The sequence below is a fragment of the Gorilla gorilla genome, chromosome 12 (genome assembly GCF_029281585.2).
Source record: "Gorilla gorilla gorilla isolate KB3781 chromosome 12, NHGRI_mGorGor1-v2.1_pri, whole genome shotgun sequence".
Taxonomy (NCBI): domain Eukaryota; kingdom Metazoa; phylum Chordata; class Mammalia; order Primates; family Hominidae; genus Gorilla; species Gorilla gorilla.
The window spans coordinates 111,663,281-111,689,870 of record NC_073236.2 but is presented as its reverse complement, the minus strand read 5'-3'; the positions used below and the strand labels follow the sequence as shown (position 1 = coordinate 111,689,870).

General features: G+C 40.8%; 1 protein-coding gene across 14 annotated transcripts in view; it reads left to right on the top strand.

The window, feature by feature from the left end:
* Positions 1-26,590, top strand: part of BABAM2 (BRISC and BRCA1 A complex member 2) — a 452,513-nt gene that overhangs the window by 341,571 nt on the left and 84,352 nt on the right. For 13 of the 14 annotated variants that reach the window (XR_002004718.3, XR_008676775.2, XM_055377654.2 and 10 more), the window contains 3 exons: positions 9,151-9,250; positions 13,278-13,348; positions 16,746-16,828. Coding sequence is in view for 12 of the 14 variants with exons in the window: in XM_055377654.2 (XP_055233629.1) it covers positions 9,151-9,250; positions 13,278-13,348; positions 16,746-16,828 (254 nt within the window). In the remaining 2 variants the exon portion in view is untranslated. The remainder of the gene's footprint in view (positions 1-9,150; positions 9,251-13,277; positions 13,349-16,745; positions 16,829-26,590) is intronic. The other variant, XM_063695991.1, reaches the window with a different exon arrangement.

The following is a 26,590-nucleotide window of genomic DNA, read 5'->3' as shown; positions in this document are numbered from 1 at the left end:
AATGAGTATGTTGACACTTGCTACCTGTTTTGTAAAGGTGTTGTAAAAACTCAAGCAAGGAGCACTTTGGAAACCTGTGCTAATCTCATCTTCTGGTATCTTTTCGTTTTCATGTGGAGGTCAAGCTTTAGCTACCTACAGATTGACTTCTTGAACACAGAGACCAGTGATGTGCACGTGAAGTTACCTAGTGCTATTTATGTGCCTGAACTTTTAGTAAATACCAGTTAATAGAAATCAGGTAGATACCCTTCTGTGTCCTGGAAAGGCAGAAGGCTTTTTTCTTATTCTCTACATCTTTCTTGGACCATCATTAAAACATGTGTGCAGTGAGAAAGAAGGAGTTAGAAAAATGTTTGTAGGTTAGTCTAGGATAACTATTGTATGCACTGTTTTTTTTTCCAGGGAAAATATTTTAAAGGTAATTCATAGGAAAAGTGATCTGTACCTATTTAAGAGCAGTAAAGCCATTCATTGGAGTTTTATAAAAAACTCATAGTAAATTCACTCACTCCTGACCTCTGGCTTTTGAAAATAGTTTCACTTCTTAAAGAAACTGTAATGCAATCAACAGCAGGTAGTAGGCCTGGAATCAAGATGCAACAAGAGAAAAAAAAACTTTTCTTCCCCTTACCCTTTTCGTGTCTTGAGTGACTGGGCATCATTAGAAGTAGTTCATACCAACTCTTAGTAGAACAACATCTGCTAAGTCTGTTATTGTTTTGGGGGGCTTACTTAAAATACTTTTCCACATGCTAAGAAAATCCTGATGGTGGACATCTGTTAAGATTACTGCCCTCTTAAAGGCTTGTTTGAGATGTTAACAAACTTACAAAACACATTTCTGAACAAAGACTTGGTTAGGGTTCATGCCATTAGACATACTCTGTTTGCAATTACAATAGTCTCATCTTTCATATTTTTTAAATGTAAAGTTCTTTGCTTGCATTCCACCTTCTTTCTACTGGAAAGTGTCCATCAAGTCCTCTGGCCCTGAACTAATCACTTCAGTTCAGGTACCAAAATAAGTTTAGTAAATATTCCTGGAAACACCCTCAAGGACTTGGCCAGCCCAGGCATCTACTAAAACACCCAAGTCACATGTGGAACCAGATGTCAAGTATGCAGATAAGGACATAGAAGTCACAAAAGTGGTAACCAGAGACCTAAGAGTGGGGTAGATTTAAGTGAGAGAAACCTGGAGTTCGATGCCTCTTTGTCATTCGCCACCTATATGACCTTAGAGAGGTTCTATAGCTTCTCTGAAGTTCCCGTGCTCTCATCTGTAAGATGGGATAACACTTCTCTCATAGGTTGATATGAAGAATAGATGATATCATAGAGGAAAAGCACTTAATACAGGACATGATGCATTAGTGCTTAGTAAATGGAGTTATTATTCACTACTCTGTTCTGTGGAGAATTCATTTACCAACTAAATTCCTCTTAATGCCTTTTAAACTCTTCTCATTTATACTGTGCCTGATCAGAGAACAGCTGATCAAAATTATCCATATAGTAGTATGCCTTCTTTTTTTCTTTTTTTTTTTTTGAGACAGAGTCTTGCTCTGTCACCCAAGCTGGAGTACAGTGGCACAATCTCATCTCACTGCAACCTCTGCCTCCCAGGTTCAAGCGATTCTTCTGCCTCAGCCTCCCAAGTAGCTGGAACTACAGGTGTGCACCACCACACACCTGGCTAGTTTTTGTATTTTTAGTAGAGACGGGGTTTCACCATGTTGACCAGGCTGGTCTCAAACTCCTGATCTCAAGTGGTCCACCTGCCTTGGCCTCCCAAAGTGCTGGGATTACAGGCATGAGCCACTGCACCCGGCCCATATTTTTAATTACTCCATTTAATAATGGTGTATTTTTAAAGTTATTTAACTTAGCCATTTCAACTTTTTTAGACTTTGCTCCAAGGAGGAATGTTTTCTGAGTGCTTAATCATAGTTGTCATTGTCTCAACATTTCCATTTTTATATGTCCCTTTAAAAGTGAGAAACAAAAAGTGGAATACAGTACTCTCACAGAGTCCTTACTTACAGCTATAAAGTGTGTTTAGTAGAAATATTAGATTAGTCACAAATGTAATACAGCCAGGTCTGAATTGATGCTTCCGTGAGCCTCTGATTCCATGTGAATACCCAGATTTTCTTCCACTGGTATACTTAACTCGTCTTTCTGATCTCCTTTTATTTTCTTGTCCTATTGTACTCACTTAAATTTTCTCCATATTGAATTACACCCTGATTTTGTTTAACTGAAGGACTGACACTCTTGAGATGGCTCAAAGTTGAATCTATAAAATGAGTTGAGAGCTAACAACAGGTCTAGAAAATGCTTTGCTAGAAAAAAAAGATTTAGCTAGAAAACAGAACAAGTCTGGGCGTGATGGCTCACGCCTGTAAACCCAGCACTTTGGGAGGCCAAGGCAGCAGATCACTTGAGCCTAGGAGTTCGAGACCAGCCTGGACAACATGGTGAAACTCCTTCCCTACTAAAAATACAAAAAAAAAGAAAATTAGCCAGGCATGGTGGTGCACATCTGTGGTTCCAGCTACTCAGGAGGCTGAGCTGGGAGGATCACCTGAGCCTGGGAAGTTGAGGCTGCAGTGAGCCGTGATCACGCCACCACACGGACAACAGAGTGAGACCCTGTCTCAGGAAAAAAAAAAAAAAGAAGAAGAAAAGAAAGTAAGAAAACAAAACTGGAGCCTCTCCTTAATTTAATACTTATGTTCTTCTGGGTTTTCAGAACGATGAATGATTTTTTTTTAGTCCCACCAGGTTACTTTGTTGTGACATATGGTATCTTTAAGATGACAAAAAGTGAGATGACAAGGTGATTAATTTTATGTATAAAAGCTTTGAAGACGATTTTAATCACTTATTCTACTATTTCAGTATATTGGTAGGGATTAGGCTTTTAAAAATTCTACTTCATCTTTCTGTGAAAGAATTCCTAATGAAAAAGGACATAGACTTTGGAACCAGAAAGACCTGGGTTTAAGCCCACCTCTACAACTTACTTGCTGGGTTATCTTGGATAAGATACTTAGACTCTTAGAATGTCAGTTTTCTCATCTGTAAATGGGGCTAATTAGGTCTACTTGGCAGGGTTGTTGTGAGGTTTAGAGATCACAAAGTGCCCAGTAGAGTGTCTGGCAAAAGTGGGAGCTCAATAAATAACAGTGAGTTGTTTCACGGTAATGGCTCTGCTGGCAGGCCACCAGGAAACATAATCTAGTATTACAGAGTGCCCCAGATTCTTGAGGTCCCTGGCATTCCTCTACTTTGGAAGGACTTATCGTTGGTACCCTAGTCATGTGTTCAGAATGGGAAACTCAAGTCCTTAGACATAGTTAGGCATACAGTTAGTGTTTGTTGAATTGGATTGAAGGCAGCACACATTGCTTTAGGATTTCTCTTAGCTTGGAGTCTGCAGGCTGCTTGTTTCTACATCCTGGATGTTCCCCTTTCCATGCTTCAAGTTCCAACAGCTCCTGAATCATACTGTGGAGGAGGCAGCCAGGTCAACTTCCTCTCCCTCAGAACCCAATTCAGGGGCAAAAGCAGGATGCTAAGGCTGACCCAAATGTCTCTGACAACGCCTTGTCATGACCCTTGGACAGAGAAGACTTTTAGAGTAACGTCTCTCTTGGAGTGCTTGGTGCTATTTTTGTGTTAATGTAACTCTAATTGGTACTCTAGCCATTCTAATGCTTTGAGAGAGATGTCTTTTTTTCTTTTTTTTTTTTAAGAGACAGAGTCCCAATCAGTCACCCAGGCTACAGTGCAGTGGTGTAAGCATGGCACATTGTAACCTCCAACTCCTGGCCTCAACTGATCCTCTTGCCTCAGTCTCCTGAGTAGCTGGGACTATAGGCACATACGATCATGCCTGGCTAATTTCTGATTTTTTTAGAGATGGGATCTCGCTGTGTTGCCCAGGCTGGTCTCAGACTCCTGGCCTGGAGCAGTCATCCTGCCTCAGCTTCCCAAAGTGCTAGGATTACAGGCCCAAGCCACTGTGCCTGGCCAGGTGTCTTTGAGAGTGGTGCTATCCCACTGAACTGGTGAGAAAGTTGAGTAGAACCAAAGAAAGAAAACTTGATAGAAGCAAGAATTATGATTGTGAATCCCTAGCCCTTCTGATTTTCTCCAGTCTAAATTATGTTTTGCTCATTTTACTTGACCAGTAAGGTAAAACCCCACGTGGGAGGAAGGGGAGTTGCTGTTTCATAATGGGTCAGAATCAAAACCCCATTGTCCGAAGCCAAGCTTTCAGACAGGCTGACTCCCTGCATTTTTCTATGTCAAAATAAAAACAATTCCTTTATGCCGTCACGTTGCAGCCAAGTTAAGTCTTCAATACAGTCATGCATTGCTTAATGGCCAGGACACGTTCTGAGAAATGTGTCATTAAGCAGTATTGTCGTTGTGCAAACATCATAGAATGTACCAACCCACACCTAGGTAGATAGTATAGCCTACTACACACCTAGGCTATCTGGTGAGCTTATTGCTTCTAGGCTACAAACATACACAGCATGTTACTATACTGAATACTATAGGCAATTGTAACACAATGGTAAGTATTTGTGTGTCTAAACATATCTAAACATAGGAAAAGGACAGTAAACATACGGTATTGTAATCTTATGGGACCACTGTCATATATGGGGTCCATCATTAACTGAAATGTTGTATGTGGCTCATGACTACATGAGAGATGTGATCATTTGCAGACAGACCGAAGTTCACAAAGGGCTCTATTAGTTTCATTTGCATGGAAAAGACTAGTATTAATACATTCAGTATAGACAGTTCTTACATTTGAGTTTTAGAGCCAACAAGACTGACCTGGAAATGCTTTTCTGGTTTCATTTTCATCTATTTAATTACCCCTACCACAGGAAAAGATTTTAAAACTCTGGCCTCATCCTTCTAATTTATATCCACAGATTAAGTTTCAGTTCTAAGAATGATCAACTAATTTCATGTTTTATTTTATTCCATGAAGAGAGAGAAGGTACCTTCTCATCAGAACAGCCCTATCACCCTTTTCTCCTCCCAGGTTAAGCCTGAGCCCTTGCCACACCGATTTCCTTCTCACCCGCTTCCTCCCCGCACCACTCTGGGGATCAGAAGTATCAGTGCCAAGTGGTCCCTTTCATCTCCTCATAATTCTTCCCCAGCCACTTAGTGGGTTAGTCAGGCCCTGCCTTCTCTTCAGCCAGCCCTGCAGTCCCGGGAATGTCTTAAGTGAGCCCTGGAATCTCTGCACAGGGTGAGTTTCCTGTTGTACATGCTCAGCCCAATATTTTTTGATTCATGAATATTAAAGAATTAGAGATCACAAGGCCTTACCACCATCTTGCACCCTCTGAAAACATAATGACTCTTTTATTTCATGGCACTTTACTTAGTTTATTCAGCATGATCAGGGCAGCATTCAGGCTATAGCAAGCCTGTTAAATATTTACCCATGAGGCTGATATTTATACATGAATCAGCAGCACTTATCAGTGTGTGACACTGGATGTAGATTTTGGACACTTACAAGCTAAGAAACTACTGGGTTAAATAAAGGGTGAAATGACGTCCTTTAAAAAATAAACTCTCAGTTAAAACTATCTTTCGTAGTGCCTAAAGTGCTTTGCACCTGTTGAGGCTCACCCCGGACAGCCAACCAAGTCATTCAGAATCAGACCTGCCAGAGTGTCTGGTCCATCACATTTGAGATCAAATGAATCTGATTGTTTGATGGTTGGGGTGGGAGAGTACTGAGGTATGAACAAAATTAAGAGGAGTTCCTGCTTGCTGCTGTGTGGGAAATTGTAAACGGAGATGAGCCGTACATCACAGTGTCTACTTTGGTGACGGTCTGAAGCCTCTAGGAGCCCCTCATCATGTTGGGATGCTGGCCTGGCTCCCTGATAGCCAGCCCTACTGTTTCTTCCCATCCCTGTAGTCTTCCGTGATTAAAATCCCCCTCCTCTCAGGGAGGTAACATATTTCAGCAGAAACAGCCTGAACTCCGGTGACAGGCAAACCTGTGTTCAGATCTTGGTTTTACCTATGTCTAGTTGTGTGAACCTAGGCAGTATTTTCTGTTCTCTGAGCCTCGATTTTTTCACATGTAAAATTACAGCGATACTTCCCACCTCTTTGAACTATGGAGAGCATTTAATTAGATAATGTGGTAAAGCACCTAGCAACATGTGTTAGTTCTTGGTAGTGACTGAAGCAGGGTGCGGAAACATGGGCCTGGCAGCAGAACACCTGGCCTTTGGATCTCTTCACACCTCTGCTTTTCTCCATCATTACAGGTAATTTTTGTCTAACGGCTGTATTTCGGAATGACACAATCCAAGCAGAGAGAGGGAGAGAGTTTCAAGTTTAAAGGATTACTCAGACTGTTTTCCTTCCATGTATATAATTTAATGACTGATTAAAGACTTCTCTTGTAATATTTTATATAAGTCAAAGCCTATTACTGTCAACTCCAGGGAAGCATCCAACTTATTTTCTTTTTCAGAATTTTATTATGCCAAGGATTGTTCCTCTAAGTGAGCAATGAGTAGCTTGGATCTTGCCATTCTGTATGTTATACAGATATTCAACCTGTACCTACAGGACATAAATATTGTATTTATTTTTCTTGCACTGTGGATTATTTTTTTCTTAATCAGCTTTCTATCCTTATGAAATCATTAGAACCTTCTGGTTAGATGTGTGCCTTCTGTGTTATTTGTGCATACACAAAGAGGAGACAAAAAGCCTTCCTCTTGTTTATAGGAAGTCACAGGAATTTTCCTAGCCATCTTTAGAGTTTAGGCTAAATCTAATCCAATGCCTACTCTAAGCGTAGCAAAAGGAAATGATGGCCTTGCTGATTCTGTGCAGTTGCAGAATGCAGATGATTCATTAATGTCATACTTAGTCAAACACTGTCTTATAATTTTCTCAGCTGTCAGAGTTGTGCTTTTAGGTAACATCTGAGTAGAAAAAGTCAATACTGAATATTTCCACTCCACACTGACTTCCTTGTGTCACTCGAGATTTTGTTCATTTAGACTTTATATTTGCATGAGCAAACACAAAATTTATTTATTTATTTATTTTGAGATGGAGTCTCACTTTTGTCACCCGGGCTGGAGTGCAGTGGCACCATCTCTGCTCACTGCAACCTCTACCTCCTTGAGTGCAAGCAATTTTCCTGCCTCAGCCTCCCGAGTAGCTGGGATTACAGGCACATGCCACCACACCCAGCTAATTTTTCTATTTTTAGTAGAGGCAGGGTTTCACCATGTTGGCCAGAATGGTCTCGATCTCTTGACCTTGTGATCCGCCCCCTCGGCCTCCCAAAGTGCTGGGATTACAGGTGTGAGCCACCATGCCCAGCCCCACAAAATTTATTTTTACCAGGAAAATTAATTTCAGAAATCTGTAGTCAATAGGGAGACAGGATGGATTTGGAGTCCTTTTAGTAGTGTTTTATACATATATATGCACATTCACATACATACTCCCTGTATCACAAACCCTAGACTGAGTCAAAGTGCCCTAAACTCTTTTTTTGTTTGTTTGTTTGTTTGTTTGTTTGTTTTGAGACAGGGTCTCACTCTGTCGCCCAGGCTAGGGTACAGAGGCACGATCTCGGCTCACTGCAACCTCTGCCTCCAGGTTCAAGTGATCTCCCACCTCAGTTTCCTGAGTAGCTAAGGCTACAGGTGTGCACCACCATGCCTGGCTAATTTTTTAATTTTTTTTTTGTAGAGACGAAGTCTTCCTATGTTGCCCAAGCTGGTCTTGAACTCCTAGACTCAAGTGATTTGCCAACCTCAGCCTCCCAAAGTGCTGGGATTATAGTCATGAGCCACTGCACCCGGCTGCCCTGAACTCTTTAGAAATGATTTTCTAGGCAGTTATTGTCACACCTTTTTCTTCCACTTACAACCTTGTAACTGCAGGGTCTTGGATAATAATCCAACATTATAAATAAATAATCACAACATTAAGAAGTAATCACAACATTAAGGGATTTTAGGAATTTTTAAAAATATCCCATCGTATTACAGAGAGGGTTTAGGGGCTTATGGAAGTATATGCATTAAAATGAAATTAAGAAAAGAAAAACAAACTAAGGCAAAAGGAAAGTGAGCGTAGGAAAGAAGATGAAGTCAAGATTAAGGGTGATAAACGAAATGTATGCCCTAAAGTTCTGAACAATTTCTTTTAATAATTGTGTGCTTTTTCATTTAAACTGAAAAAAAGAATTTCTTTTTTTTTTTCTTTTTTTCTTTTTTCTTTTTTTTTTTTGAGACTGAGTCTCACTGTATCGCCCATGCTGGAGTGCAGTGGTGTGATCTTGGCTCACTGCAATCTCCGCCTCCCAGGTTCAAGCGATTCTCATGCTTCAGCCTCCTGAGTAGCTGGGATTACAGGTGCCCACCACCACACACCCAGCTAATCTTTGTATTTTTAGTAGAGACAGGGTTTCATCATGTTAGCCAGGCTGGTCTCAAACTCCTGACCTCAAGTGATCCTCCTGCCTTGGCCTCCCAAAGTGCTGGGATTACAGGCGTGAGCCATCATGCCTGGCCTGAAAGAAGGAATTTCTGAAAGTTGTGGAAATTATTTCAGAATCAACATTGTATCTTAGTGCTTGGATCAGTGATTATTGACTGCAGCTTCTTGTATACCTTTTGAAATACAAGATAATGGCCGATAAGCTGTAGAACTAGAGTGTTGCAGCAATTCATTTTAGTTCAGTTTCAATGTTTAATGAATAACTTATCTGTGCCCAGCAAAGAATTGGGCATAATGAAGAGTATAAAAGTGTATGTTTCAGTAATACTTACAGCCCATTAATGTTGGTAAGACATTTACCCATGCCAATCAAAATTTTCTAATTTGTACTGTTGTGTGTTATCAATGATGTGTAATGCAAACATGCTAATTTATTTAAATGAATTAAAATACAGAAATGTAATCATAAAGTGAAGCCCATATACCCATCATCATTAACCTAGGCAGTTGGTGGCCAGACTTTGATGAGAGAAGCCAAGTCTGCTTGGGGGTGTCACTTCTTAAGTTGCTTGAGCCCTAAGAGAAGTGTCCATTGTACTCTTGTCCTTTCAGTGCACTTGGAGGCTCCTCAGCTCTTCATATCCCAGCTTTTCCAGGAGGAGGATGTCTCATTGATTACGTTCCTCAAGTATGCCACCTGCTCACCAACAAGGTAAAAGCAAGTCCCCAACTCATCCCTCTTATGAGATTTCTTCCTCCAGTCCACCACGTACCCAAAATCATCGTGCATGCTCCATCCTTCTCGGACCGACTGCTCAGTTTCAGCCTCCATCTGACACCTGCCCTTCCTACTGTGAATTACAGTTAATCTGTTTCTCTCCCTATTTCTTTGCCCTCCTTCTTCCCTTTCTAAGGATTCTGACCTCCTGTTCCAGTCTTATCTTCATCTCTTAACTTTATGTCTGGGATTTAAGTCACGTCTTTCTTGAATTTCCTTTACCCAGTTTTTGCCAGATCTTGCACCTTCTTAAACTTTAAAACTTTGGAACCCCATTGCTTCCCAATTATCCAGTGCATGCACGCGTGTGTGCATGTGTTTGGCAGTAGTTGATATCCGAGTAATTGTTTAAAACTACCTTCATCCCTCTCTGCGTTTCTGTACCTTACTTTTTAATAGTCAGTCTTTGATTCTTCCCGTCATATCTGGGAGCAGTTCACCAGAGTCCTGTGCCTAGGGGTAAGATTCCCAAGTCAGCTGGTCTTTTTATTTTTATTTTTTTGAGACAGAGTCTCACTCTGTCGCCTGGGCTGGAATGTAGTGGCGCGATCTCAGCTGACCGCAACCTCCTCCCGGGTTCAAGCGATTCTCCTGCCTCAGCCTCCTGAGTAGCTGGGATTACAGACACCCGCCACCAGGCCTGGCTAATTTTTATATTTTTAGTAGAGATGAGGGTTCACCATGTTGGCCAGGCTGGTCTCAAACTCCTGACTTCAGATGATCTGCCTACCTCAGCCTCCCAAAGTGCTGGGATTACAGGCGTGAGCCACCGCGCCCAGCCAGTCAGCTGGTCTTATACTCAGTCAGATGATCTAAAGCTTCTCTTAGCTACATTCATGAGCCATTTCATTAGCAAGTAGCTGAGTCGAACGGTTATTGTTAGATATTTCCAAAAAGTGTAAGAATATACTTGTTAATGTCCAGCTAGTATATTTAGCTGAAAACTAGTGATACTGATGCACAAACAATGCTGACTCTCTTTCTTCTCCCACATGGACTGTGACTCAGTTTGTTTAGTTGCCAGAGTGCAATTTCTTTGCACCTGTTGACTTGTTCACATTGGCTTGGAAAAATAGATCTTTTGTTTGTCTCTTTCACTCAAAAGATAGCTCACTTCTATATAGAAAATAGTTTAAAAGTACAATAATATTTCAAGAGCTTCAGTATTATTTTTCAAATGTCAGAGAAACTAAAATCTAGCAACTCCACCGTCTGTGGGCCCGGCATAGATTCCAGGCTTTAACCCTCATGCAGGGGTTGCTTCTCATCAGACCAAATCTCCCCAGCCTCTGCCCTCCTGCAAAACTGATCGGAGGACAGAATTCTTATTTACATTCTGGGGCTTTGCACTGCCTTCAAATCTGTGTCCCAGAATTATAGAGAAACATGCAAATTTGGTCTTCTAGAACGGAGAAGAAAAGCCTTTTTAAAGCTCTCCAATTGAGATTAATTTCTAGTCATACATTTTCCTCAAAAAAAAAATTATAACACCGTTTTCCCAGAAATATAAGAATCAGTCAATTTTTCTTATCTGGTTTCCTTTCATTAATTTTACTTGTCTTTTGAAATTGGTGTTCTTCTGTTTGCTACAAATGAGGACAGTATGGGCTGCTTTTAGAAACAATCTCTTCAAATGAATTTCCATAATTATATTGGAATCTATCTTTATAGCCAGTTTTGTTGTGGGTTTCTGTTAAAATGGTTTTCTGTTTTTAAAATCAAGTATACAGAACTGTTTTCATCCCCTTTTTAAACAAAGCCACTTAAGCAAACTTATCATCTGTTTTTCTTTTCTCAAAATAACAGTTCTGATCCCACATTAAGCCTGCAAAGTAAGCACTGTTTTTATAAATTGACATAAACCTCTATTATATAAATAGAATTGTTTTACATTTAAAGGGTTCAACATGGCTATCAGTACCAATTGTGTCAAGGTTATTTCAAGCACTTTATCTTGAGCTTTTGTTAGCCATGGAAACTCAGTGTGGCTATAGCCAATATAAACAATTTTGGGGGTCTCTCCTTCCCACTGTTTCTTCCAGCCATCATGAGAACATTATAAGGAATGTGTTTTCGTGTTAGAAGCTGGTGGGTAAATGACTAACTTTCAGATGCCTAGCTTAATGAGTTTGCAATTTTTTTTATAGAAACTGTCATTGGGTGATAATGAGGAAATACAAAAAGGCAAAGCAAAATAAAATCTCCTATTGTAATACTCCTTATTCTGAATATCAGAATTTTAAAATGAGAGAAGTATTATTCTGCCTTTTTTAATAGGAGCTCAAGATAACCAAATAACCCCATTTGATGAGAGAAAGCTCTTTACAGAGTATGTCAGCTGATGTATGCAAAAGGAATGATGGGGTTCAAAAATCATCATTTTGCAGTCCCTAATGAAATCATTGATTCAGACAAGGATCTCCAATAAATACTAAAACCATTAGGTGAAGGGTTGATGGGAAACTAGGTTTTCCGCTGCTTCAGAGGGTATGTCCATAGACTATTCACTGTGGCAGAGGGAGCATTCCCTTCCATTGGAGGGATCTGGCTGTTGTCACCTTAGCCAAGTGATCAGGCCCAGTATCATCTAGGAAGTTTTCTTGCCAAAAATGTTCAACCTGGACCTAATCACCCTTTAGCTCTAATTTCTAATTTATTGGAAATACAGAGAGTAAAGGAAAAAGGAAGAAAACAGAATTGAGACGTTCTACAAGACTACTAGCACAATTTGTTTTCTTTTTTCTTTTTTTTTTTTTTTAAGAGATAAGATCTTGCTCTTTTAAAGAGATGAGGTCGCCCAGGCTGGGGTGCAGTGATGCCTTCTAAGCTCAATGCAGCCTTGAACTCCTGGGCTCAAGCATTCCTCTTGCCTCAGGCTCCCGAGTAGCTAGGGCTATAGGTGCATATCACCATACCCAGCTAATATTTCTTTTATTTTTTGTAGAGATGAGGTCTGGCTGTGTTGCTGAGGCTGGTCTTGAATTCCTGGCCTGAAGTAATCCTCCTGCCTCAGACTCCCAAAATACTGGGATTATATGAGTGAGATTCCACATCTGGACATAGCCCAATTTATTTGAAAAATTAGTGTCATATATGTGCATGCAGGCACACACACATACACACACTCAAGGAGGTACTATTTATTATAGATTTAGAAACTTAAAAGGCATTAAAAACAAATGGCTGATCCTTAATCATACATTGTTTTTTAAAAAACATTTTGGGCCAGGCTCAGTGGCTCACACCTATAATCCTAGGACTTTGGGAGGCTGAGGCAGGCTGATCACCTGAAGTCAGGAGTTCGAGACCAGCCAGCCCAACATGGTGAAACCTCGTCTCTACTAAAAATACAAAAATTAGCAGGGCATAGTGGCGGACTGCTATAATCCCAGCTACTTGGGAGGCTGAGGGAGGAGAATCACTTGAACCCAGGAGGTGGAGGTTGCAGTGGGCTAAGATCGCGCCATTGCACTCCAGCCTGGGCAACAAGAGCAAGACTCTGTCTCAAAAAAAAAAAAAAAACAAAAAAAAAAACCGTTTATTTTAATTCTTTTGAATTAAAAAATAAAAATAAACATTTTGGGGACAATTAGGAAATTTTGAAAATGGACAGGGTACTAGATGAATTCAGAGACCAATTGCTAAATTTGTTGGGTACAATAATGGTATTGTGGTTATGTAGAAGAAAGTTTTATTTTTTAGAGATGCATACTGAAATATTTAAGAGTGAACTGTCATGATGTCTCTCATTTCCTTTGAAGTGTTGATTGATAGGTTGATAGATAGATGGATGGCTGGAGGAAGCAAGTAGGCACAATAGTCATAGTTGTTGAATGTAGGTAGTGGGAATACCGGTGTTCACTTTACTATTCTTTCTGCTTCTCTGAATCTTTGAGATTTCTTATAATAAAGCATTTAAAAGCTTCCCACTCTACTTCTCAGCTTTGGGTTTCTATTCCAGGTGCAGTACGTGATTCAAGGGTATCACAAAAGAAGAGAGTATATTGCTGCTTTTCTCAGTCACTTTGGCACGTAAGTTCTGCCCTGTTTGAACGATATACCGGTGATGCCCTCGCTTGCTGATGACCTCAACATGGGGGCTTGATTAAGAAAATAGCACTTAGTTCTTACACATGATACCTTTTTTTTTTTTTGAGACAGTCTCGCTCTGTCACCCAGGCTGGAGTGTAATGACATGATCTTGGCTCACTGCAACCTCCACTTCCCGAGTTCAAGCGATTCTCCTGCCTCAGTCTCCTGAGTAGCTGGGATTATAGGCATGGGCCACCACACCCAGCAAATTTTTGTATTTTTAGTAAAGACGGGGTTTCACCATGTTGTCCAGGCTGGTCTCAAACTCCTGACCTTGTGATCCGCCCACCTTGGCCTCCCAAAGTGCTGGGATTACAGGCATGAGCCACCACACCCAGCCCCACATGATACCTTTTTAATGCCACTTTGATCCTTTTTGGTATGCTGTTTATACCAAAGCTCCCAGGATCCCTTTTTTTTTTTTTTTTTTTTTTCGGTACTCTTTGGCAAATAGTAGAATCAAATATCTTCCCTAGAGCAGCAGCCTGGACAGCCCTGAACTCAACAGTAGTAATGGTGGTAACGGTCACTAGTTGTAGAACTCTCTACAATTTGCATAGCACTTTTCACCTCCATGCCCTCACAGTAGCCGTGGGGTGAACCAGGCAGGCATCACTGACACATTTTGTTGAAGAAGCTCTGAAATTGCGGTAAGTTCAGTAACCCAATGGAAGTCGCACCCCTAGAAGAAGTGGAGCCAGGGCAGGAACCCCATTTCCCCAGCACTCAGGTCTCCTGCTAGGACTCCACTGCCAACAGTGCCACACAGATCCGGGCAGGAAATCCAGCATTCGATGCAAAAGCGGTGGCTCGCACTTGAGGTTAGGAGTTGAAAGCAAGCACCAATAGGGGAGAGGGAAGCCTGTGACACCATGGGCACCTCTGGCTGCTCCATCCCTGTGCCTTTGCCCTTTCCTTCTGGCTGCCTGTGGTTGTGCTGCTCTGCAGCCCTGTTTCCTTAAGTAAGTCAGAGGCCTGATCAAGCTTCTCCTCAGGCTTTGCTCAGTGAGACAGGGAATGCGTTTTCCTCACGATCTTTAGAAGATAGAACATTCTACCCATTGTCGTTAACGAGGCACTAAGGATTTTAGAGGTCTGATGATAGCCCACCTTATTCCACAGAAGGCTTATAAATATATAAATATATCTAGTAATACAAAATTAAAATTTTAAATAAGGAAATTAGGAATAGGGAGAGAAGATGAAACCAAGAAAATGATTTGTCACCCTCTGGGATATAATTTTCAAACCATGGCACAATTATAAGAAAATTTCTGACTCCTCAAACCAATTTTAAGACATTTTTCTCATTCCCATAATGGAATTTTTCATTTCTCCGAAATAGAAGTGTCAATAACCAAACAGTATGACTGCCTCTCACATGAGTCTTTAATACTTAAGATTTTTTTCAGCTTTGTTTGTGAACATTTTGAGAAAGTACTTTTGATACAAATAGTGGTTAATAAATAACACCATTGATCTTCTTATTTTTAAGTAAGATTATCTTTAGTATATATAATTAAACATGAAGAAGCTAGCACAGTGGCCTCCAAAATGTAGTACACACACCCCAGAAGTTACACAGCTCACTCTATTGAAGTACAAGAAATATATGAAAATTACATTGACATTTGCTTTCAAATCTCACTTTTTTAATGTACTTTTTTGTGTACATTTTATTATGCATGTAGTACAGTAGTATACTAAAAAGGACTATATACTTGTCCTTGCCTATGGGATGCAGGATCTGAAAAGTATTGATATCAGCACTATAACATTATTGGGCTAATTATAAATTCATAGAGAGGCCAGGCACAGTGGCTCACACTTGTAATCCCAGCACTTTGGGAGGCCGAGGTGGGCGTATCATGAGTTCAGGAGTTTGAGACCAGCCTGGCCAAAACAGTGAAACCCTGTCTCTACTGAAAATACAAAAATTAGCCAGGCATGGTGGCGGGTGCCTGTAATCCCAGCTACTTGGGAGGCTGAGGCAGGAGAATCCCTTGAACCCGGGAGGCGGAGGTTGCAGTGAACCGAGATCACGCCACTATACTCTAGCCTGGGCGACAGAGCTAGACTCCATCTCAAAAAAATTTAAAAATTAAAAAAAAATTAGCCAGGCATAGTGGCAGGTGCCTGTAATCCCAGCTATTCGGAAGGCTGAGGCAGGAGAATTGCCTGAACCCAGGAGGCAGAGGTTGCAGTGAGCCAAGATCGCACCACTGCACTGCAGCCTGGGCAATAGGGTGAGACTCTGTCTCAAAAAAATAAATAAATAAATTCATAGAAATATAAACTAAAGAATTGTTGACTTAAGATCTGAATGATATACCAACCATTTTTTAGCAGATCACTTACCCTTCAGTATCTTAGTTCTTTTACCTTTATAAGGGGTATAACTGTTCCTTCCAACTTAAACTGGGCGGGCATCAATATCAATGGTCTGATTGGCCTGGTTTGGTCAGGGATAAGGCATCTCTAAGGACATCAGAGTCCTCCTTGTATGGATGAGAAAGAAAATTATATCTGTCCTTAGTGTGGTTAGTATTGTCACATTATGGCGACATCCTCCAGGCGCTCAGCTCTTGAGGGAAATGGATGAGGTGAGGCTACAGAATTGCGCCTTGGCCCCTTCAGAAGTCAGGGGATGTTTTCTTTTGACACATGAAATATGCATCTCCCTTCCTGAACCCAGCATCCACCCATCTAATGTTGCTACTTTGCCTTAAGCCCAGTGGGAAGGACAGGGGAACACAGTGAAAGGGGACACAGTTGTCTGGTGTGATTGCCCTAACCCAGCTCAAGAAGAAAAGTAATATATAATACTAAATTTAGTAATACTGTCATTGCATATTACTATGTAGTGCCCAGTGAAAGTCAGACTTAACAATCACTGTACAGGTAGTATGCTGACATTTGGCATTATAGTGTCATTGCTGACTTGATTTCTTAATATGTCCTTCTACTCATAATTAATGTAATAACTCACATTTGTATAGTATTTTATGATTTATCTTATTTATTTTTCACAACCCTGTAATGAATTTTGCAAATATTTTTATACTTGTTCTGCAGGTAAGGAAACTGAGGCTGCAAAGGTTAAGTGATTTGCCTGAGGTCATAGTAGATAGTCAATGGCAAAGCTGTGACTTAAACCTAGATACTGTCATTCCAAACCCCAGGCCCTTCCTGCATTAATCCTCACTTGCCTTAAACCCGTCTCAGAGTCAATAACCCTGACTTCACGAATATATTCTTTACTTGGTTTTATTGCTTTTATACCTTATTTTTATGAGGGTTTTTTTTTTGTTTGTGTGTGTATGTTTTTATTACTTAGAGGTGTCGTGGAATATGATGCAGAAGGCTTTACAAAACTCACTCTGCTGCTGATGTGGAAAGATTTTTGTTTTCTTGTACACAGTGAGTATACTTTTGCTGTCAGCATGTCAGCATACATTTTTGAATGTCCTAAACCACATGTAATAATCAGTACTAGAACCTTTTCTGTCCTGTCTCGGTTGCTTTTACTGTAGCGTATATATATATTTATTGTGGGATATTAAAGAGAAAATATCTCTAGGCCAGTGGTTCTCAACCACTGGAGCAATTTTGCACCTCAGGGGACGTTTGGCAATGCCTGGAGACATTTTTGATTGTTATGACTGAGGGGGTGGGGATTTGCTACTGGCATCTAATGGGTAGAGGTCAGTGATGCAGCTAAACATCCCACAATGAACAGGACAGCCCCTCACACACACACACAAAAAATTATTGAATGCAAAATGTCAGTATTGCCAAGCTAGAGAAACCTTACCCTAAACAGATTTCTGTTTCTAATTATCTTTCCAGTATCAGGCCTCAAGACTTTTGGGATTATTGGAAACATACCTGCTGTGATCATTTGGTTATCATCCTTATTCAGTGAAAAGTCTATGACTTTGATAAAATGTAATACATAACTTAAAGATGGGGTAATGTTTTAATGTATCCCCAACATCATTTCTTCATGTTCTTCTGCGTAGTAGGCATACTTAATGGTGGTTGTCACATATTAATCCATCAGTCTGTAAACATCGACCCAGCTTTCTCTTGGTAGATAATTTAGAGTCTTTTTATTTCCTGATTATGTAAGAACCAGTGACCGATGGAGTCAGGTTCAAGTTGCAAGTCAACTGAGACCTTCATTCTGTAGTAATTTGGTACGTACAATGTTCAGTCTTCAGGCCAAGGCAAAGGAGCCGACTTTCCCAGCTTGAGTTAGAGAAAAGCAGTGGGTTTGAATTGACTTCACTCAAACCCATGGCTTTTAGAACTTACCCTATGCCTTAATAAACTACTGCAGGAGGAATAACTTTGGCTGTATTTAGCCAAGGCATCAGACAGTATAAAGATACTGACTTTAAGGGATTTTTCTTCTGCAGCAGATTTACCTTCTTCATTATGATTTGCTTTGGTTAAAATAGTTCTTAAGTTCATTTTTCTATCTGATTACACACCAATAGATAGTAAGGGAAGAAACCAAAAAAACATCCATAGTGGCAGAAAGAAGAAAACGTCTAAGTAAAACCTTATCATGGTAAAATTCATATAGAGATGATCGAGCGCAGGCCATAGTTTTAAGGAGATGGGCCTCTCTGCCTTGAGGTGTTGCCCAACAATCACCACTTTTCAAGGTGTCAGGCACCTTGTCACCATCATAACCTACAGTGTGGGGCCAGGTAAGGAGGAAGCCCCACAATCAAGGCCTCCTGGCAATCTCCTCTTTGCTCACTGTCTTCGATGGCCCTACTAATCTGAGCCTAACACTGGTACTGCAGCCACCACTTTTGATTCTGACCTTATATATCCTTGCTTTGGTTTGGCATTCTGTGGCTTAATTCCTTTGTGAAATCTCACCTTCTATTTGCTGTATTCACTTTACCTTACGACCTTGGTCCCAGTGATTCTTTCTCTAACCTGATGACCCAACGGCAGATCTTGATTGCTTCCTTAATTTATTCACATCTCTTGTGACTTGGGAAGGTTGTCTGGTGTGATTATCCTAACCCAGCTCAAGAGGGACCTGGGCCTTACCTCAAATGATGGTGGTGACGGTCTTGTGCCTCCTGAGTGGCTGTGGACAACTCCATCACAGCAGGACAATTGCAAACACTAAGATGAATGCTTCAACCAGTTCCTTCATCTCCAAGTGGCATAATAGCCTGTCTTTTTTCCTGAATCTTTAGTCTGCTAGCCATGGTTCTACTTTCTGTTGATGTCAGATCATATCAGAATAAGGGAAAAATATATTTCATGGCATTGCTCAATTATAACCTACATTTTCCACATGCAACTCAAAGATGACTATTCTGGTGGTTGCTAGCAAGAAGAAATTGTCGCTTGCAATGATGGTCAGAGATAAAAGAACATTCACCTCTCAGCTCCTGCCAACTCGTTTGTCAGTACATTCAGTAATGTAGCTATTGCTGTTGCTTTTGAAGGTTTATTCCCCACAGAATATTTTCTCCTTGGTACCATGTGTTCAGTATTTCTTACAGCTCCTTCTCCGCCTTTCTATCTTAGCTTTTCCAAATCAGACATGCAGAATTGAGTCCCAAAGTCATCTTTTCATTTCATTTTGAATTACCTTCTTCAGAAACATAGAACCCCCAGGCACTCATTAGAACAGCTACCCGGGACCTTGGGAGTTGTTTAATTGACTTTTTCCAGTGTTTCCTGGAGCTCTTATTCCTGCACTCCCCCAGCTGTTTGGTCCCTGTCTGTTAGCATCACTGCCACACTCTTGGCTCTTCTGGCAGATAAGACCCTGCCTGTGAACCAAAGGACTTTGATGCTGTTTCCTGCTCCCTCACTAACTCACAGCCTGTCTTTAAATAAATTATTTTCACCCATTCCCTTTTTTCTTATCTAAAATATAGGACTTGCTACCTCGGAGTGAAGCTTGGTTAGATAATGTGTTTTACTTAGTCATGCAGTTAAGCATCTGACACTTACCTTCCTTTGGAAGCATCTGCTGGCTTGGTTACAATGCCCAAGGGACCACTTGTTCCTTTTTCTCCCTTCCATGAAGATGGGGAGGGGAATATGAGGTGGCAGAGACTTAACAAAGAACATTGCAGTGAATTATTCTGAGATCTCAAGAGGTGAAAAGGAGGAAGGAAGTGCCTGGAAATAGAGCCATTCCCCTGTGGCTGCCTCTACTACTTCATGGAGGTTGAAGACCTAGCAGGACATGAAATAGCATCTCTGTTCTCCGCTTCCTCCCTATTCTCCCCGGGCCCAGGATAATTGCTATTGATAGGACAGCTCCTGGCAATAATTATGTGCATTTTGGATGCTAGAGGAAAGAGGCACTCTTCTTGAGACAGACAGCTCTGACCTCAGACTTTGCCAGACTTTGAAAAAGCAGATTGCCTTAAGGAAAAGCATTGCACAGATTCTGGGATCTCTCAGGAGGTACTGCAACATCCTGGCATTCTGGCAGTTCCAGGAGTGGGGACTGTGGCCATGATTGTGGCCATGGAGCATTTCCATCCACTTATTCCTTCCTTACATCATTCATTTTCAGCATGTCTCAAATCTTGGAACTGTAGCAGGATCAGAAACTTGCTCCCATCCAGAAACTATTTTTAGGAAACTTTCCTGGCCATCATCTAAGAATTATTCATAGCAGTTGTATAGGCAATTCCATATTTGCCAAATTATGCTTACCTCTGGAGGTAGATGTTACCTTTAAGCTAGTAGCTTTTGTTTCTTTTCTTTTCTTTTTTTTTTTTTTTTGAGACGGAGTTTTGCTCTTGTTGCCCAGGTTGGAGTGGAATGACGGGATCTCGGCTCACTGCACCCTCTCCCTCCCAGGTTCAAGCAATTCTCCTGCCTCAGCCTCTCGAGTAGCTGGGATTACAGGCATGCGCCACCATGCCTGGCTAATTTTGTAATTTTAGTAGAAACGGGGTTTCTCCATGTTGGTCAGGCTGGTCTCAAACTCCCGACCTCAGGTGATCCACCTCCTCAGCTTCCCAAAGTGCTGGGATTACAGGCGTGAGCCACTGCTCCTGGTCCACTAGTAGCTTTTCAGAATGCAGCGTAGCAAGAGAACCAGATAGCAAGGCGAAGTAACAGAACAAAAAAAATCCTCTGGGGAAAAGCTACATGCTTTTTTCATGGGTCCCAGTCAACTGCACTGTAAGTAGACACACAAGGAGGCAGCTGTCTACAGGAGCAGAGTTGCTGCTTAGAAGGGGAGACAATTGAGTATTGAGATTTGTGACTGTATGACAAGCTGTCTTTTTCCATTACCTATAAATCTTTGGTAAATGACCCTTTGAGTCATTCAGCCTGGACTGTAGGCCTTTTCTCCCTGGTAAAATTCCTGTTAGACCAAATCTGACCACTTTTTTCTCTTGTTTTCCTCTACCTCCAACTTAACTGAGTTCTGAGTTTACTAAGAACCTACTGCATGCTCAGTACTATGCGAGGTATTAGGGGATGTGAGTATATAATTCAGAGTTGACCTTAAGATACTTACAGTAACATAGCACAGAAATTGGAAAACTACAGCCTGTGGGCCAAATCCCGTGTCAGCCTGTTTTTATAAGGCCCTTGAGCTAAGTATAGCTTTTTGTTTGTTTGTTTGCTTGTTTTTTTTTTTTTTGAAACAGTGTCTCACTCTGTTGCCCAGGCTGGAATGCGGTAGTGTGATCTTGGCTCACTGCAGCCTCCGCCACCTGAGTTCAAGCTATTCTTCTGCCTCAGCCTCCCGAGTAGCTGGGACTACAGGCATGTGCCACCATGCCCGGCTAATTTTTGTATTTTTAGTAGAGACCGGGTTTCACCACGTTACCCAGGCTGATCTTGAACTCCTGGCCTCAAGCAATCCACCCGCCTAGGCCTCCCAAAGTGCTGGGATTATAGGTGTGAGCCACTGCACCCTGCCCTAAGGGTAGCTTTTATATTTTAAAAGGATTGTTAGAAAACACAAAGAAGCAGAAGAATATGCAGCAGAGACAGTATATGGTTTGCAAGGCCTAAAATATTTGACCCTTCACAGAAGTTTGCCAACTTCTTGTCTAGTTGATGAGAAAAAAGATTAGGTCAAGGTGAAGTACAATGGTATGCATTTTTAAAACAAATATTTTATGACTTGTCTACTTTATGCAAGACACAGTTATATGAGAGAGCCTCATATGTTATATGTCTTGGTCTCGGGGAGGTCTTCTTTCTCTCTCTCCAGACTGGAGTGCAGTGGTGCAATCATGGCTCACTGTAGCCTCAACTTCCTGGGCTCAGGTGATCCTCCCACCTTAGCCTCCCAAGTAGCTGGAACTATACATAAGCGCCACCACGCCCAGCTAATTTTATATAGGGACGAGGTTTTGCTGTTTCCCAGGCTGGTCTCAAAACACCTCGGGCTCAAGGGATCCACCTGCCTCAGCCTCCCAAAGTGTTGGGATTATAGGCATGAGCCACCACACCCAGCTTCTTTTCTTTCTTAATGAAGTCTAATGAGAAAAACAGACAATAAAGACATAAACTTAACAAATATATACATTCAAAAGGTGACAAATAGCGTGATGGAACAAAGTAAAAGGCTATGAATAGAGAATAAGAAGGAGATGCTGTGAGGAAGATGAGGAAGATGCTGTGAGGAAGATGCTGTGAGGAGATGCTGTGAGGTCTTCCCTATGCTTCTATAGGGAAGACCTCCTATAGAAGGTGACATTTCAGCTGAGACCTTAGCAGTGATTCAGACAGCCAAGGAAGGCAATTCCAGGGAAGGCAGTCCCTGTGCAAAAGCCCTGAGCCCTGAGGCAGCAAAGAGCTCTGCTGAAGCAGGCGTGGCTGGAGCACAGTGAGGAAGGGGAAGGGCATTTGTTGAACTTTTTTTTTTTTTTTTTTAGCTATCTAATATTGAGTTACTTTCTTAGTGGTTTATTCTAGAGATTACAATATGCATCTTTAACATAATTGCCTTAAGATTAATAATGCCTTCATTCTGGTAAAATATAGCAACATTGCTCCTTGTCCTCCCGCTTATTCGTTCTATTAATTGTCATATATATTACATGTATATATGTTATAATATAAACACAACACTATAGCTTTTTCTGTCGTTACTATAAACAATCATATTTTTTTTTCTTTTTTTTTTTTTTTTTGTTTGTTTGTTTTGTTTTTGAGACGGGGTCTCACTCTGTCGCCCAGGCTGGAGTGCAGTGGCACGATCTCAGCTCACAGCAACCTCTGCCTCCCAGGTTCAAGCAATTCTCCTGCCTCAGCCTCCCGAGTAGCTAGGATTACAGGCATGTGCCACCACTCCCGGCTAATTTTTTGTGTTTTTAGTAGAGACAGGGTTTTGCCGTGTTAGCCAGGATGGTCTTGATCTCCTGACCTCGTGATCTACCCGCCATGGCTTCCCAAAGTGCTAGGATTACAGGCGTGAGCCACGACGCCCAGCCACAGTCTTATGTTTTTAAAAGAGAAAAAAAGTTATCTTTGGATTTTGCCCTGCGCATTATTTCCAGTGTATCTTTGCAAGACTTTGATTGCTGTGTTCCTCCATTTCAGAGCTGTAGGATTGGGGCTGGGGTGGCAGTGTTTATTCAGTCTAATGAATGATAAGGTTCTTACTCTGATGTTTTTCTTTATTTTAAATGACTAATGTTCACACAGATGTCTTAGTATTATTCTTTCTGTATTTGTCTTTAACTATCTGTTTGTTCATTTGTTCATTCATTGGTTTTCAGTTGACATTAAGTAAAAGGAAAGCAATTATTTTGTTTTTCAGAGAACACAGTTTCTGGTAAGACTTTTTTTTTTTTTAAGCCAGAGGAAATCAACAACTTCAGACTAATTCTGGTAGTCATTTAAATAATTCTTTCCTTATAGGCCTGTAATCAAGGCCAATAAATTAGAAATCAGGACAGCTTTTGAAATTTTAAGTAAAAATCAGAAGCTTCTGTTTATTGCTACAAATGCTTCTGCCAAGCTCTGATTTTGTCAGGCTCTCCAATTCCTAGTATAACCAAGGAAATTATTTGCATTGATGTCGCACTGTCACCTCACCACTAAAACACAAAGCTGTCGTAGTAGCAGCCAGTCAGTTCCTGAGCTAAGCGAGGTAGACTTTCATCTGCCCGCTATAGAAACAGTGTTTCGTCGTAGAATATTTAGCACTCAACAAACAAGATGGCTACTACATAAATCGGTAAAACCAAAACTGTGATGTTGCTCAAAACCTGCTTACTTTTTTGGATACAGATCACATCTTTATATAAAGGAATATATTTGAAAAGCAAATCAGAATCAATAAAATAATTAAAATTAAGAACCACAATGCTATGTGTTAGAATTTGTTTCAAGCCAAATCTATAGAAAGTGTAATATTATTTTAGAATTACCATGTTTACCTCATATCAGACATAAAGATTCTTAGTTTAATTTTATCATTTCTAGTATTAATAACTATCAGGCTAGGTGCAGTGGCTCACGCCCGTAATCCCAGCACTTGAGGAGGCCAAGGTGGGTAGATCACCTGAGGTCAGGAGTTCGAGATCAGCCGAAACATGGTGAAACCCTGTCTCTACTAAAAATACAAAAATTAGCCAAGTGTGGTGGCACCTGTAATCTCAGCTTCTTGGGAGAGGCTGAGATAGGAGAATCACTTGAACCTGGGAGGTGGAGGTTGCAGTGAGCCGAGAACGTGCCGTTGCACTCCACCCTGGGCAAGAGGAGTGAAACTCCATCTCAAAAAAAAAAAAGCAAAAAAACTATCAAAGCAACAGGAATGAAAATTAATTATCAACAAAATATCAAACCAGTCAGTTCTCTAATATTGTTCCGAATGATAAAAGAATATGGAAAAAGATAAAAGAAAATTTACTAAATGCCTTTTTGCTTTAATTATGAGAACTACTGAGTCCTTTAGATACTTTTACATTTTGGTTAATTTTTATACTGAGACTTCCTTGAAAGTGGTTAGCTCTACTAGGCAAAGTGGTTTTCATCTTTTGATTATACACACAAGCACACCCTTCACCCGGTTTACAGTTCAGAGAGCTCCAGTCCTTCAGCAACCACTGTCACTATTTTGACTCAAATTGAAACTTCTGTTTCATCTTTAGAGTTTACTTCCAGAAAGCCTGTTTTGTAATTTCTGACACTAGTTAGAGAACTTACTGGATTAATCTTCACTGGGAATATTGTCTTCATTATAATACCTTAGAATTACATGACCCCTTTTTAGTGACCTTAAAGGATTTCTTTTAAGGAAGAAGGTTGTAAATCACTTGCACAATCATGCAATGAATTTTTCCCCTGTACCCTCTTATATACGTTGTATGAATCTTTTCAGTTGTAATTATTGGATTAAGTAATTGCTAAAGCAAGTGTTTCTGATCAAAGAAAGGTCTTGAAAAATTAGCAATTTTGACTTCTCAGTGATTTTTGACATGCTGTCAAATTAACAGCTGTAACTCAAGAAGTCATCTTACCCAGTGAAAGAAAGGAAGCTGTTTACAGAGTAACTCTTATGTTATTGATGTAGTTCAGTATAACCTTTTCTTAGAATTAATATTAAAGTACTGTTGACATTGGTGAAGCATGGGCATTATTATGTTTTGGTGCAGAGCTTCTGCTGTTGTTGAAAATAATAGCAATAACAGTTCACAGGTATGGAGTGAAGGCCGAGTGCGGTGGCTCATGCCCGTAATCCTAGCACTTTGGGTGGCCAAAGCGGATGGATCACCTGAGGTCAGGAGTTCAAGACTTGGCCAACATGGTGAAACCCTGCCTCTACTAAAAAAAAAAGAAAATTAGCCAGGTATGGTGGCATGCACCTGTAATCCCAGCTACTCAGGAGGTTGAGGCATGAGAATTGCTTGAACCCAGGAAGTGGAGGTTGCAGTGAGCTAAGATGGCACCACTGCACTCAGGCCTGTGTGACAGAGCAAGACTTTGTCTCAAAAAAAAAAAAAAAAAGTATGGAGTGTATACCATGCTGTAGACACTGTTCTCAGTACTTTGCATATGTTATGTTATTTAATCTGCGGAACATCTTTCTGAGGTTAATTACCAGAATAACCCATTTTACAGATAACAAAACTGGCACAGCAAGATTAAATGACAGAGCTAGTGTTTAAATCCAGGAATAGACTCTAGATCCCATGTGCTAAACTACATTACTATACTGTTTCAGATAATTGTTTGACAGTATCCCCAGGTATGTGTGATAAATTTCAAAAGCCTTTAGAGCTTCACGGAAACCCTGTAAGCCCCAAGAACAAGAGCAGAGGGTCAGTGTCTACAGCCATGCACAGGTCAGAGAGATATGGAGACTATCTCATCTCTCAGGAATGGAGTGGATGTCTCAGCAGAGACATTACTGTTCTGAAGACAACGGGGCATTAAGCTGGAGTTGTTCCTCAGTGGATGTGACAGGTTGTTCACTTATAATCCCCTGTCCTGTGGCACAAACTACTGGGTCAAGGTAGGGATTCACTTTTGGCCATTGAAAGAACAAAACTAAGCAGCTTATTAAGGAATGAAAGAGCTATTGATTACCAAAAAACGTGATTTAACCTGTTTAGACATAGTGAATGTGGTCAGTTATAATGGTTTGTCATACAAAGTTCATGTTAACCTACAAGGTCAAATGCCTCCTGAGAAAGAGGTGATTTAGATGTGGGAGTAGCCCTGGTTCTAAGACGGTTGGAGGAGTAGGAACTGTGGCAAACTGCACACTCCTTTCTATCCTCTTCATTGTTGATCTCGGCTCATTCCAGCCCTGCTGCCCAGGTTCAAGCAATTCTCCTGCCTCAGCCTCCCAAGTAGCTGGGACTACAGGCATGTGCCACCATGACCAAATAATTTTTGTATTTTTTGTAGATACGGTGTTTGACCATGTTGGCCAGGCTGGTCTTGAACTCCTGACCTCAGGTGATCCTCCCGCCTCGATCTCCCAAAGTGCTGGGATTACAGGCATGAGCCGCCACGCCCATGCCCAGCCCATTGTTGTTTTTTTTAACTGAATAAATCCAGACATTTCTGTGGGTTGGATCTGTCCTGAGAACCTGTTAATTAAAAAAAAAAAAAAAATTATTGTAGAAATTTCAAGCAAACGTGAAAGTAGAAAGAAAAATATAGTGAACCGCTATCACCTGTATCGCAGTTTGAATACCTTGT